Raw genomic sequence first — 14,763 nt, 5'->3', positions numbered from 1 at the left:
CAGAAGCAAGGACTAAACAAACAGGAGATCCCTGACACCACTCTATTCATAAGAGCGTTCATTCTCTCTCAGGTCCTCAGTTTCTTTTCTTCTCTCCATTCTTCTTTCTCCTTTTTAATTCTTCTGAACTGGCTACAATGTGAAAGCTGAAGTATATTTTTTGTCATAAACTAATATTCCTTATTTTTTATTTTTAAGGTAGGTGGGCTAAATTCAACAAACATTTATTGACCATATGTCAGGCGCTGTGCTGGGCATTTACAGATATGCCGAGAAAAAAAAACAGTTCATTGAGGAGTTCACCTCAAGGGGCGCCTGGGTGGCTCAGTTGGTTAAGCATCTGCCCTCACCTCAGGTCATGATCCCTGGGGCCTGGGATCAAGCCCCCCTTACCCCTGCCACCCCCGTCAGGCTCCCTGCTCAGCAGGGAGTCTACTTCTCCCTCCCTCCCCCCAACCCCCCCAGTTGTGCTTTTTCTTGCTATCTCTCTCTCTCTCAAATAAATAAAATCTAAAGAAAAAAGTTCATCTCAAATGATTATTAAAAAAACAAAAACCTCCTAAATCATTACTCTTCATATATATGTCTCTGATTTTAATTGGCTCTAAGTCAAGAGGTGAAAAAAAGGATTGCTCCTTATCTCCCCGACCTCTGTTTCCTTTCTTCACGTACAGGGCACTGTTACCCATCCAGTTACCCAGTCGTTAATTCCTGTTTGTTCTATTTCCTAAATATCTTCTAAGTCCAACAGCTCTCTCCATCCCTCCTGCCAGTACCTCAGTGTAGGCTCTCATCATCATCCCTAGACGGGATTATTGCAAAAGTCTCCTAGCTGGTCTCCCTGCTTCTAGTCTTGCCCTTTTTCTAATCCTCCCAGCACACTGTCTCCAGTCATCATTTGAAAATGAAAATCTGAGAACTTTCATCACTCTCTGATTAAAAATTCTTCAGGGGCGCCTGGGTGGCTCAGTCGGTTAAGCGACTGCCTTCGGCTCAGGTCATGATCCCAGCGTCTTGGGATCGAATCCCACATCAGGCTCCCTGCTCTGCGGGGAGCCTGCTTCTCCCTCTCCTACTCCCCCTGCTTGTGTTCCCTCTCTCGCTGTGTCTCTCTCTGTCAAATAAATAAATAAAATCTTAAAAAAAAATAAAAATAAAAAATAAAAAAAATAAAAATTCTTCAAGAGACTCCTACCGCCTTCAAAATAAAATCTGAATGTTCAGCAAGGCATAAAAGACTCTTGAAGATCTAGCCCCTTTTTCTTCGGGCTCCCTGCTCTGCGGGAAGCCTGCTTCTCCCTCTCCCACTCCCCCTTCTTGTGTTCCTGCTCTCGTTATTTCACTCTCTGTCAAATAAATAAAAATCTTTAAAATTCTTAAAAAAAAAAAATAATAATAATAAAAAATGCCTGGGTGGCTCAGTCGTTAGCTTCTGCCTTTGGCTCAAGTCATGATCCCAGGGTCCTGGGATCAAGCCCTGTATCAGGCTCCCTGCTCTGCGGGGAGTCTGCTTCTCTCTCTGCCTGCCGCTTCCCCTGCTTGTGCTCTCTCTGGCAAATAAATAAATAAAATGTTGAAAAAAAAATTTTTTTAGGGGCGCCTGGGTGGCTCAGTCGTTAAGCGTCTGCCTTCAGCTCGGGTCATGATCCCAGGGTCCGGGGATCGAGCCCCACATCAGGCTCCTTGCTCTGCGGAAAGCTTGCTTCTCCCTCTCCCACTCCCCCTGCCTGTGTTCCTGCTCTCGCTCTCTCTCTAATAAATAAAAATTTTTTTAAAATCTTAAAAAAAAAAAAGATCTAGCCCCTTTTGAACATTCCCACCTCCCACACCGGAGCTACTTCAGGCACAACGCCTGTTTCATACTTCAGTGCCTCTGCAGTGCAATGCCCTTCCCAAGTCAATCCTTTTCCTCCCTTACTGAACTCTTTCACATCTGCCTAGCCTTCAAGGACCACCTTCTCAAGACTTCCCTAATCACAGGCTAGATTAGATATCTTTCCTATGTACCTTCTCAGCATCTTCGGTTTACCTCAATCCTAACATTCAACCCATTGCATTATAGTTATTTTCTTATTAGTCTTCCTCAATAGGCAATTAGGGTAGGTACTACAATACAAAGCACAGTGCCTGGCACTCAGAAGATGCTCAAAAGATGTTTTCTGAATAAAAGAGAGTTCTGCCCATAATAGACTTTATCTTTTCTTCATAATGCTGACACTGAATAGATCATTTATTACCACTCTCACCTATGTTCCAATATTACATTTTCCTATTACAATTTTTTTAATGCTTTTTTTCCCATACTGAACAAAACAACTTCCTTAAGGGCTAGAAATAGTGAATTGATGGACTGAAATTCTATCAGTTCAATTCTATCGATTCTTAATAAGAACTTCCTGACCTAGAAAGATACGAATATATGATCTCAACGCTGTGTCATCAAACACCCAGCAATAGACATCTCCCTTTCGTTTCCAGGGAACCTAGGCGTTCAGTCACAAACAACCAAGTTTACTTTTTTTTTTTTTAGATTTTATTTATTTATTTGACAGAGAGAGACACAGCGAGAGAGGGAACACAAGCAGGGGGAGGGGGAGAGGGAGAAGCAGGCTTCCCGCGGAGCAGGGAGCCCGATGCGGGGCTCGATCCCAGGACCCTGGGACCATGACCTGAGCCAAAGGTAGACACTTAACGACAGAGCCACCCAGGCGCCCCCCAAGCTTACTTTTATCCAAAAGTGGCCACTGATGTATTGATGTCAACTGATGATCAGGTCACACTAGTGTGGTGGAGTACATAAGGCCATGGTTCTCAACCACGGATGATTCTAACCCCAAGAGTTGGCAGTATCTGCATACATTTTTGGTTGTCACAACTGGGGAAAGGTTGCTGGCATCTAGTGAGTAGAAGAGGGGGATACTGCTAACACCCTACAATGCACAGGACAGCCCTCTACAAAAAAATTATCAGCCCAAAATGTCAATAGTGCAAAGACTGAAATACCATTATACAGAGAAACAGTGACCCTCATCTCTTTTCAGAGGTTTGAAAATCCTTATAAATTTTTTAGTAATATTAAGGTTAAACTATACACACTTTTGAACCACCCTTCACTGTTAAGAAGATATTACACAGGGGCGCCTGGATGGCTCAGTTGGTTAAGCGTCTGCCTTCGGCTCAGGTCATGATCTCAGGGTCCTGGGATCAAGTCCCGCATCGGGCTCTCTGCTCTGTGGAGAGCCTGTTTCTCCCTCTCCCCCTGCTCTTCTCTCTCTCTCTCTTTCTCTCTCTCTGTCAAATAAATAAATAAAATCTTAAAAAAAAAAAAAAGAAGATATTACACAGAAACAGTTGCATAAACATGCAAAAATAAATGTACACATACAAAAATGGCTCCTGATTGGATGATGCACCTGGGGATGTCCTTATTTCTTGACAAGTCTTCTCCCACTTCCCAGTGATTCCTTGTAATTAGAATATTGTTAAGGCTAGATCTCAAACCAAAAAAAAGGGCTTCTTGGGGCGCTTCAGTGGCTCAGTCGGTTAAGCATCTGCCTTCGGCTCAGGTCATGCTCCCAAGGTCCTGGGGTCGAGCCCCATGTCAGGCTCCCTGCTCAGCAGGAGTCTGCTTCTCCCTCTCCCTCTGCCCCTCCCCCTGCTCATGCTCTCTCTCTCCCCTCCTCTCTCTCAAATAAATAAATAAAAGTCTTAAAAAGGGGCACCTGGGTGGCTCAGTCATTAAGCATCTGCCTTCGGCTCAGGTCATGATCCCAGGGTCCTGGGATGGAGCCCTCCATTGGGCTCCCTGCTCAGCCAGGAGCCTGCTTCTCCCTCTACCACTCCCCCTGCTTGTGTTCCCTTTCTCGCTGTCTCTCTCTCTCTCTCTCTCTCTCAAATAAATAAATAAAAAATCTTAAAAATAAAATAAATTTGTTTAAATCTTAAAAACGGGGGGTGCTTCTTGATGGTTTCATCCTCATAGTCGTATTTATCCTAGAAGCCACCTCTATTGAGGTATAATCGCAAATAAAGGCTTTAGCCAAGCATATAAGAGCCCTCCTGGTAAAAGGAGCCTCAAAGCTCACTGTGGGACATTCCCTGGCTGTAAGGACTTCACATCGGGTCCAGAGTGTCTTAGAGACCAAAAGCCACCAATGGATGATGGGAAACTGACTTGTTTTTAAAAGATTTTATTTATTTATCAGAGAGAGAGAACGCACAAGCAGGGAGAGCTGCAGGCAGAGCAGGCAAAGGGAGAAGCAGGCTCCCCGCTGAGCAAGGAGCCCGAAGCGGGACTCGATCCCACGACCCTGGGATCATGACCTGGGCCAAAGGCAGATGCTTAACCCACTGAGCCACCCACGCGTCCCAAGGGAAACTGACTTATTAAACACCAGGCAATGCTTACAGATATGCCTGAAATAATACTTAAAACGTGTCAAACTTTAAACCCAGCTACCCTTATGCCTGGACCTGACCATGATAACTTCTACAGAGCATAACTGTTCAGAGGTCATTGATCTTGCTTATTCGAGTCAACCAGATTTAAAAGATTCCCCTATCAAAAACGCAGAAGACAATTAGTTTACCAATGGCAGTTGTTTCATGAAAAAGGGGTAAGAAAAGCTGGGTGTGCTATAGTCAGTCTAACTCAGACTGTTGAGGCCAAAGCCTTGCCAGCAAACACATCTGCCCCCAAAGCAGAATTAATAGCGCCCACCTGTGCTTTGCAATTGGCGAAAGTCTTAAAAATATTTATACTGACTCCAAATATGCCTTCCTCGTCCTATATGCCCATGGAGCAATTTAAAGAAAAGGGGATTATTATCAAGCCATAACTCCCCAATCAAATGGGCCTGAAATTCACACAAATTCAAAGGATGACCCTCCAAAACTGAATAGCCCTTCATGTCCTGACTGCAGTGCAAGAAGGCCCAGTATTCGATGGCTGGGTCCTGGCTGAGACCCAATGGCTAAGTGACTCTAACTTGTGTCCATGGCTCCCCCAAGCTGGATAGGCCGCTGTACTCTGGGTTTTGCCTGGATGCACGGACACATTGTTAAAACCATTACCATTATTAAACCCAGCTAACCTTCCAAATTTAAAACAATGGTGGACATGTTTTGTGTCTCATTGGTATGACCACCTGGCATCCATCTTTGTTCCCTCTTTAAGATTGGAGGATGTTGTTTGACACAAAGAAGCTCTTAATAAGTACATGGTCAAATCCTTATATTACAATCAAAGTAACATTTCTCTATTAAATACTAAAGTAATACAAATGTGTAAAGCAGCTTTACAAAACAGAATGACATTAGGTGTTTTAACTGTTGCACAAGGCAGAACTTGCTCTATCATAAAAACAGAATGCTGTGTATACATTCCAGATTATCACAAAAATATTTCTGGGTTTTTAACTGACACGAATACTCAAATTGGCGTTTTAAATGATCTCTTTCCTTTAGTGATTGCTTTAAACTCCTGGACTGGAAGAAAATTATGGTCAACTATTAAGGATCTCTTTATTGGACTTCTCATTCTTATAGCCATACTAATCTTAATGCATTATCTTTTTCAGTATCTCTCTGCTTGGTGCTGAGACTCCATCCCTACAATGACTTCACATCGACAGATGATCCCTCCTACTCAAAGAGATTCATATATGTTGACCGCATTGGATTCAGCTGCCTCCCCTTTAATAACTCCCCTATACGTTCCCCAACTGACCAATGTTGACCTAGGTAGGGGCATCTCTACACCCCTACTCGGCAGGAAGAAGTTACAGAAGATGAGCCCTTCCACCTTCAACAACCTTAAAGATTTAAGGGTCAAAATTGTTCAGGGGCAAAATGATGAGGGAGCAGAAGGCAAGCTGAAGACAAAGCATAAGCTGACAGCCTACAACCTCCCCCTACCCCCTCACTCCCAGGTGGGACTTGTGGGACTTTCTTCCAGGAATCTCCTAACTATCTTAACGTTAATACCTTGCTAGAGGGGAAAACAACCTTAACTTGACAATGACAAGGCCTCCAGTATCTTGTAGGTCAGTCCTCTTTAGCATATGAAAGTCCTTTTGAAACCTCCCTTTTCCTTCCCCCAACTCCAAGTGTATAATCACCACTCCTCAAGACCCCAGTGCAGCAGCTCTTTCTGCCCATGGGTCCTGTACGGGTTCTTTAATAAAACCACCATTTTGCGTGCGCACACACACACACACACACACAAAATGGTTCCTGAAACTGTTTTTATATTAACAAACAGTGGCCACAACTTAAATAGAAAATTATTACATAAAAATGATGGCACATCTATGTAATAAAATACTAAATAGCCATCAAAATAATACAAATCTGGATGTACTAAATAAAAAGAAAAGATATACTGTTAAGTTAAAAAAAAAAAAAAAAGGAAATTACAAATCAGTGTGTGTAATGATTTGTTTTTGCAAGCAAATTATACACACACATGCACCCACACACACATTTTTAGTATTCACACAGAAAAATATTCTGGAGTCATGCTCACCGAACAATCTTGGGAGTGGGATTATACCCAGTTTTTACATTCTATAGTATATGATTTTGTTAACCTTGATGCTTTTATACTATTATTTTTACATTTGCATTACTTACAATAAAAATAAATCTTAAAAGAAAAAAAAGTAGTGACTCTTACCAATTACACAGCATGTTTCTACACGATATTTATCTATCTCACAGAGGTTGTGAGCCAGATAACTCAACTCAGACTTCATGCTCTGGAAGAAAAGAGAAAGACAATCTAAGCATGAATGAGGAATATCCCAACCTATTTTTCTTATAGCTAACGCAACTCAGTGACAATCCAACCCAGGAGATTAAAGCACAAAAGAGCCTGACCAAGTCTAAGCAAAGGAAGCAGCTCACCCTGACATAAAGAAGGTTGGAGAATGTGTCCATATTTTCAATCCTGTAAGGATCTTGTTTCCTTAGCTCATTAAAAATAGAAAGGGCTTTGTCAATATCTGTAGAAAGAAGATAAGAAAGTTTAAAAAACAACACAGTGCTACCTTCAGGATTTGATGGTATTTCATTATCCTTATTCACTCACCTCTGATATTGTGATAGGCAACTGCAATTTGGGAAACAATATATGAGCTCTTAGAGAAGCCCACATCAATGAGATTCTGATACTTTTGCAGGGCCTCCTCTATCAACTGCAACTCTGTGTATATATGAGCCAGAAAAAACTCTTTCATCCAGGTGTCTGGCAAAGACAGGAACTTCAGCTGGCAGCAGGAGAGAGAGGGACACACTTAATATACTTTGACCTCTCTTCCAAATGAACATCAAGGAACTATCTTTATTGTCTAAAGAAATTTATCACCAAAACTTTATGAGAGCGCCTAACAATGAACACAGGGCAATTCAATTAAGTGAAGAGGACTCACAAACATAGTAGGGAGGAATGACCTAGTTGAGGAAGACTTCAAAGAAAAGATAGGATTTCAGGTGAGTCTTAGAGGATGGGTAGAACTTGGAAAGAAAAAAGAGAGAGGAAGAGAAAAAAAGAACATTCTAGGCAGGGCAACAACATAAAGACAGGCAAAACAATCCTGATGAGTGTGCGTGAATTGGATGAGGAAGCTAGCTTAGTTTAAGGGGAGGCTATGTGCTCAAAAGTAGTGAAAAAATAAGACTGAACTGGTAGGGCAGGTCCTATGGTGCAACAGGAAGTGGGATGCAATAGGAAACCACTACAATTTTTGGCAAGAGAATGACACAATGACATGGGTGTTTTAAGAGTAAGTTTGAAAACAGTATACACAATGGCTTGGGAATGGGAGTGTATAAATGGAAAAGCTAGATAGAAAAGCAGCTATTAATTACAAGTAATCCAAATCTAAGTTGAAAACCAAGATGGCAAAGAAAACCAAGAGAGAGAGATGCATACAAGAAGGAAACCATGGGAAGGTCTGGCAACTGACTAGAAGAAAGGAGATTAAGAGAAAGAACAAATATGACTGTGCAGCATCAAGACTGGGTGTCTTGAGAAATAGTGATGCTGTCAAGAGAGTCTCTCAAGCTGGGAGGAAGAAAGAGAATTTGTCAGGCAAGATCAGAAACTTGGTTTTGCATATATTGAGTTCAGAGATAAATTTTCAATGAAAGTCTAGTAGGCAGTTAGAGATAATGAATAGGAATAAACCAAGGTAAGATTTCAGACACAGATTTAGCAGCACATATCATTATTGGGGGACATCAACCAGCCTTTGGCTCTTTAAAGCCAACAAAATGAAGTATATAATCAATTCCATTAACTACTGAAGAATGGCAAAATAAACTCTATAGACAATGTCCTCTAACAATGACTAATAAAATGATTGCAGTTTACATTATTTCATTAATTAACAAATCTATAAATCTTTACAGAGTCCTAGGAAAGCTCAGAAGAGACCTTAAAAATGTTTTTAATACAATCCTTGATATCAGAGAAACCTTTCCTATGGCATCTTTGGAATAAGGAAACAAAGTATACTCACATTCAGTCTATACAACAAGTTACAGTAAAACTTGAATGTGAAAACATGAAATAAAGAGAAGATACTCTAATATAACTACACACAAATCCAACAGCAACTACCAGCCAAAAGCCAGACATTAGACTTTCAAATGAAGACTGAAATTCCAATAGTGAAAGAGATTAGAGAAGGAGCAAAGACCTAGCTACAAGCAAAGGTTTAGCAAACCTCTCTCCTCCGATCCCATTACAGAATTACATAAGACTTGGAGCAGAGGGTCTTTCACATAAATTTCTCAATTTACCATCTCTTTGTCTGTAATCAAGTTACAGAGTTCTAGCCAGGCTCCCCAATGCAAAGGCAAAACATGAGTAGCTTCCACAAACACATCAATGGCCTCTTTCACCAGGTCCAGTTTTCGAAGCACCACACCGTATCTAGGAAGGTAAGAAACAATTACAGGAGAAATTAATGTTTCATAACACCTCCCTCCCTTCTACTCAGAAGAAAATGTTATAGAAAAATCCAAATTACTCTAACACTTACAGGTAAAGGCCAAATCCATCAAGTTCCCGCGCCTGGTGTTTTTTGCTGAGCTCCACTCTCAATTCTCTAAGTGCCTCATTTTTCACTTGTCCTTTCTCCAGGGGACCTAGGAAACAAAATCTCAGCTCTAAGGAAAGACTGCCAATGGTCATTTCGTAGACCTAGACATTCCTTTTGAGCATCAACCAAAGTTACAACTAGAACTTAGAGCAAATGCTGAGAAGTGGACAACATCTTACACAATCCATTTACTTTTTCCAGAAATTACAACTGATAACTGGTCTGCAGTCATATTTTGTTAGGCTCACAGAGATTTTTTGTTTGTTTATTTGTTTGTTTTTTAAAGATTTTATTTATTTATTTGACAGAGAGAGACACAGCGAGAGAGGGAACACAAGCAGAGGGAGTGGGAGAGGGAGAAGCAGGCTTCCCGCAGAGCAGGGAGCCCGATGCGGGGCTCGATCCCAAGACCCTGGGACCATGACCCGAGCCAAAGGCAGATGCTTAACGACTGAGCCACCCAGGTGCCCCTGTTTGTTTGTTTGAAGATTTATTTATTTATTTTAGACAGAGAGAGATAGAGTGTAAGTGGGGGGGGGGGGAAGGAGAGAGAGAAAGAGAGAGAATCTCAAGCAGATTCCCAGCTGAGCGTGGGGCTCAACCTCAGGACCCTGAGATCATGATCTGAGACGAAATCAAGAGTCAAACACCCGGGCCTGAGCCACCCGGGCACCCCAGGCCCGCAGAGGTTTTTAAAAATTTGAAATAGTTATCAATGTTTAAAAATCACAAGCCTCAACTAAAAACCTGAATTTCCAGCTTCAGGTTCCAAAGAATGGGGTAGGGCCAAGGGAAGAAAGCCTTGACAACCCTAGGCCCACATTTCCTCAAGGCAGGCCTCAGCCAGAGGTATGTAACAAGCAGGAAATTGTGCTCTCTCATTTTTAACAGTCCTCCTAGGTCCACTTCACACATTTATATTACCTGCCTGGCTCATGTAGGCATTTGAGTGTGCAACCCCTGCTTTAGTCCAAAAGATAAGGGAAAGAAATTCATACCTAGGCTATCAACTGTTTCATCGTCCTTCTTCTTTTCTCCAGACTGTAAGAGAAAATCAACAAAAAGGTCTTATCTCAGTTTATTTTGAAACTCATTCTAAAACTAGCAACCTGATTCCAGCTAAAGGGCCCAAGTCCAACCAAATGGCAAATACTACTAGTCACTACTCTTATTTTTTATTTATTAAAGATTTATTTATTTATTTTAGAGAGAGACAGAGACAGAGAGAGACAGAGAGAGAGCAGGGGGGAGGAGCAGAGGGAGAGTCCTAAGCAGACTCTGAGCTGAGTGCAGAGCCCAACATGGGGCTGGATCCTACAACCATGAGATCAAACCAGAGCGGAAACCAAGAGTCAAAGGCTCAACCAACTGCGTCACACTGGTGCCCCACAGTCACTACTTTTAAACAACAATTCAAGGGCTCCCAATGGTCAAATCTGGAATAATCTGAGCACCAAACTAATTAAGTACAGTACTAAGTTATAAACGATTAAAAAAATACAGGAATCTTTGATATTAAATAAATAAATGGAGAAGGGGAGGGAAAGCTCACATATAGTAGAACGCCAAGTGGCAAGTAGTAAATGTGGAGAGAACACTGGCATGGAAAATCATCATTTTGCAACATCATAGTAAAGAATACTTCAGGCAAGAATGAACAATGACTATTTAGGTTATTGACATTTTATGGCTATCACAAAAAATACTTTAATAAACATCCCTATTCATATATCCTTGTACATATATTGAAGTATTTCTACTGGACAAGTTAAGTTTCTTGAAGTAGAATTATCTGGTCACAGTATTTCAAATGGACATAATCTGCCAAAATTGACTTCTAAAACGTCTTTACCAACTTTTACTACTAAAATAGGGAGTCTACTGCCTCACACCTTTGTCAATAATGAATATTATCAGGGCACATGGCTGGCCCAGTCAGAAGAGCACGCGACTTGTGATCTTGGACTCGTGAGTTATAAATAAAACTTAAAAAAATATATTGTCAATTTTTTTTAAGGATTTTATTTTTTTAAGTAATCTCTACACCCAGTGTGGGGCTCAAACTCATGACCCCAAGAGATCAAAAAGTCACATACTCCACGGAGTGAGCCAGCCAGGCGCCCTTATCAATAGTTTTAATATTTTCTTTTATACTGTCACTTTTTAACTTTATTTATGATAGCTTCTTTATTACTGTTAAGTATTTATAAAGTACAGTTAACAAGTAGACTACTGCTAAACTATTTAAAAGATTAAAATTTGGGGTGCCTGGGTGGCTCAGTCGTTAAGTGTCTGCCTTCGGCTTGGGTCATGATCCCAGAGTCCTGGGATCGAGCCCCGCATTGGGCTCCCTGCTCAGTGGGGAGCCTGCTTCTCCCTCTCCCACTCCCCCTGCTTGAATTCCCTCTCTCGCTGTGTATCTCTATCAAATAAATAAAATCTTTTTAAAAAATAAATAAATAAACAAAAGATTAAAATTTTCCCCCTTGGTATTATATGGATGCTTCACTGAAGGCAGAATGACATCTTAAAATGGCCCTCACCAGATATCTGGAATACATGTATAGGAAATAGGCTTTCTTGCTATTGCAGCCATGCAGGAAATGTGCTGCTCGATCATACTCTTTAACATCAAAGTAGGCTTTGGCCAGGGTGTAAGCATCCATATCCTGGGCATCCTCCTAGAAGAAAGACAAATACGTAAGTGTTAGAGAATCAGACAATAAAAATTCAAATTCAAGAAGCATATTCATTTAAAAAAAAAAAAGAAGCATATTCATTAACTTCAAGATGTAAGAAAAAGTATTTTCTTCCTCCCCAAAACCTAGCATATATATTTATTTACATATACATATATATGTAAATTACTTTTGTATATTATTTTATTACAAACTAAGGTTATGAAAAATTTTTTAAAGATTTTATTTATTTGATAGAGAGAGAGAGAGAAGGAGAGAGGGAAAGAGAGAGAGAGAGAGAGAGCAAGGGGAGGGGCAGAGGGAGAGTGAGAAGCAGGCTCCCCGCTCAGCAGAGAGCCTGATGTGGGGCTCAGTCCCAGGACCCTGAGATCATGACCTGAGCCGAAGGCAGATGCTTAACCGACTGAGCCACCCAAGTGCCCCCCAAGGTTATGGAAATTTTTTTCAAAATAAAAAGTTGGGAAAAAAAATAAAAATTTAAAAAACTAAACCAAGACACTCAGAAACGTGTACTGTTTCTTTAAATGCTGTGGGAAGTTGCATAGGCTTTAGTGTTAGGGACCTGGATTCAAATTCTGATTCCTTGATTTCCTGGTTTCATGACATTAATAGGGAAGTTACTTAGTTTCTCTGAGAATTCCCTTCTTCATCAGTAAAATGGAACAAGTAGTACAGATTTGAGGAGGAAAAAGTGGAAAAGTAATGGAAAATGTCTAGCATTAATATCTGCCATTTGCTTCTTCTAGGCTTTCAAATATGTACAAAAATGCAATATACTGGGATGCTTGGGTGGCTCAGTTGGTTTAAGCATCTGCCTTCGGCTCAGGTCATGATCTCAGGGTCCTGGGATAGAGTCCCCCATCAGGCTCCTTGCTCAGCGGGGAGTCTGCTTCTCACTCTGCCTGCCCCCCCGTTCATGCTCTCTCTGACAAATAAATGAATAAAATCTTTTAAAAATGCAATATACTGTGCAATTACTTATATTTTTTATACTTCAAAAAGTTCTGACGTGTTAGTATTGCAAAAGGCATAGAACACAGACATAATTCTGGATATAAATGAAAGAGATGATGCATATTTAAGTTAAAAAAGAATATAATCCCCCCAAATTCTAGAGGTAGGTTGATTAAAACTTTATTTTTTTAAGAATTTTTTTTTTTTTTTTAAAGATTTTATTTATTTGACAGACAGAGACACAGTGAGAGAGGGAACACAAGCAGGGGGAATAGGAGAGTGAGAAGCAGACCTCCCGCCTAGCAGGGAGTCCAAGGAGGGGCTCGATCCCAGGACCCCGGGACCATGATCCGAGCCGAAGGTAGACGCCCAACGACTGACCCACCCAGGCACCCCATGATTAAAACTTTAATAACTTCATTCTCCTTATCCTTCTCGCTGCAAATATTACCAGAACAAAATTGGAATCAAAACATATTCAGTGTTTTCTTCATTGGAACAAGTCCTAAATGTGTCCATTCAGCTTAGGAGTCTACCGGCCTTTTTCACATCCACTCACCATTTTCTTATTTCCTTCCCCACCCCTTCTCATCTCCATTATACCTTTTGGAATAGGAAATATTCACTGTTTTTAAGTGTGTGTGCGCGCGTGGGAGGGGGGGCGGACGGAGGAGGGTCAAGAAATGGCATCTTCAGGAAAAACAAAATGGATTATGATGAAAACCATTCAGACTACACAGACTATGTAAAAATACCTGCTATATAGATCATACATAAAATACATTCATATCTAATTTTCTCAATATCCCCTTAAAGTAGATACTATTAATATCTGCATTTCACAAATGAAAAAACTATGGCTCAGGATATTATGTAAGTTGCCAAAAGTCACTAGTGTAGCTGAGATTTGAACGCAGAACTATCTGAATCCAAAGCCAGTTTCGCACTGTTGTTAAAACCTTTGATTCTTCTCGGGACTCCTGGGTGGCTCAGGCGGTTGAGCCTCTGCCTTCAGCTCAGGTCATGATCCCAGGGTCCTGGGATGGAGTCCCGCATCGCATCGGGCTCCTTGCTCAGCGGGGAGTCTGCTTCTCCCTCTCTCTGCCGCTACCCCTGCCTGTGCTCTCTCTCTCTGACAAATAAATAAATAAAATCTATAAAAAGGGAGGGGGAGCGCCTGGGTGGCTCAGTCGTTAAGCGTCTGCCTTCGGCTCAGGTCCTGATCCCAGCGTCCTCGGATCGAGCCCCACATTCGGCTCCCTGCTCAGCGGGAAGCCTGCTTCTCCCTCTCCCACTCCCCCTGCTTGTGTTCCCTCTCTCGCTGTGTCTCTTTCTGTCAAATAAATAAAATCTTAAAAAAAAAAAAAAAAACAACTTTGATTCTTCTCATCGTTAAGAACATTGTCTGGGCTACAAAACCTTTAAAAGGTTGAAATCTTAAGCAAGGACTGTTTACTAATTCTCTCCAGCTTAAGTAAAGCACCACCAAATCTTTACAAAGATCAACAAAACCACACCGATAAAATCGCTTAAAACATTCAGCTCTTTAAATGCTTGAATTCCCTCCACAAACATTCCTGATAAGCAGTATGCTCCCGTCCAGCGACAGGGTACTCGGTAACTCTTCGGGTTGATGAGCAGCGCTGGCAGTGATGGAAGTCCTTACCTCTGTAATAGGCGGCGGCGGCTGCAGCTCGGCCAGAGGCAAGGCGGGGAGGGAGAAGGCCAACTCCGCGGACCTGGAACACCCAAACTGAATTAGCTCCAAAGCCCCAAAGGCCAAGGATCCAAGTCTAGTCCCTTCGGACCCCGACATCTCACCATTTGCTACTGTGCAGTAGGCCCCGCTCCCGAGTAAGGCCTGCGATGAGTAGCAGCTGCTTCTTAATTTCTCGCAAATTTGAGAAATCGCTGGTCGCTGACAGGACCGGCACCACCGCAGCAGTCACAGCCACCGGGACTATAGAGGGACTCGCAGCCATTTTCCTGTCTCGCCACTCCAA

General features: G+C 41.7%; 1 protein-coding gene across 1 annotated transcript in view; it reads right to left on the bottom strand.

Moving 5' to 3' along the window:
• The window catches only part of CDC23 (cell division cycle 23), a 21,102-nt gene extending 6,339 nt beyond the window's left edge, over positions 1–14,763 (bottom strand). The window contains exons 1-9 of the mRNA XM_032425358.1: positions 14,582–14,763; positions 14,427–14,499; positions 11,651–11,788; positions 10,106–10,148; positions 9,048–9,153; positions 8,806–8,938; positions 7,091–7,268; positions 6,907–7,004; positions 6,677–6,758 (exon numbers count right to left, since the gene is read on the bottom strand). Coding sequence (XP_032281249.1) covers positions 6,677–6,758; positions 6,907–7,004; positions 7,091–7,268; positions 8,806–8,938; positions 9,048–9,153; positions 10,106–10,148; positions 11,651–11,788; positions 14,427–14,499; positions 14,582–14,742 — 1,012 coding nt within the window. The 5' untranslated portion in view covers positions 14,743–14,763. The remainder of the gene's footprint in view (positions 1–6,676; positions 6,759–6,906; positions 7,005–7,090; positions 7,269–8,805; positions 8,939–9,047; positions 9,154–10,105; positions 10,149–11,650; positions 11,789–14,426; positions 14,500–14,581) is intronic.

The sequence above is a fragment of the Phoca vitulina genome, unplaced genomic scaffold (genome assembly GCF_004348235.1).
Source record: "Phoca vitulina isolate PV1807 unplaced genomic scaffold, GSC_HSeal_1.0 scaffold32, whole genome shotgun sequence".
Taxonomy (NCBI): domain Eukaryota; kingdom Metazoa; phylum Chordata; class Mammalia; order Carnivora; family Phocidae; genus Phoca; species Phoca vitulina.
The sequence above is the reverse complement of the archived record's forward strand: the minus strand, read 5'-3'. Positions and strand labels throughout refer to the sequence as shown.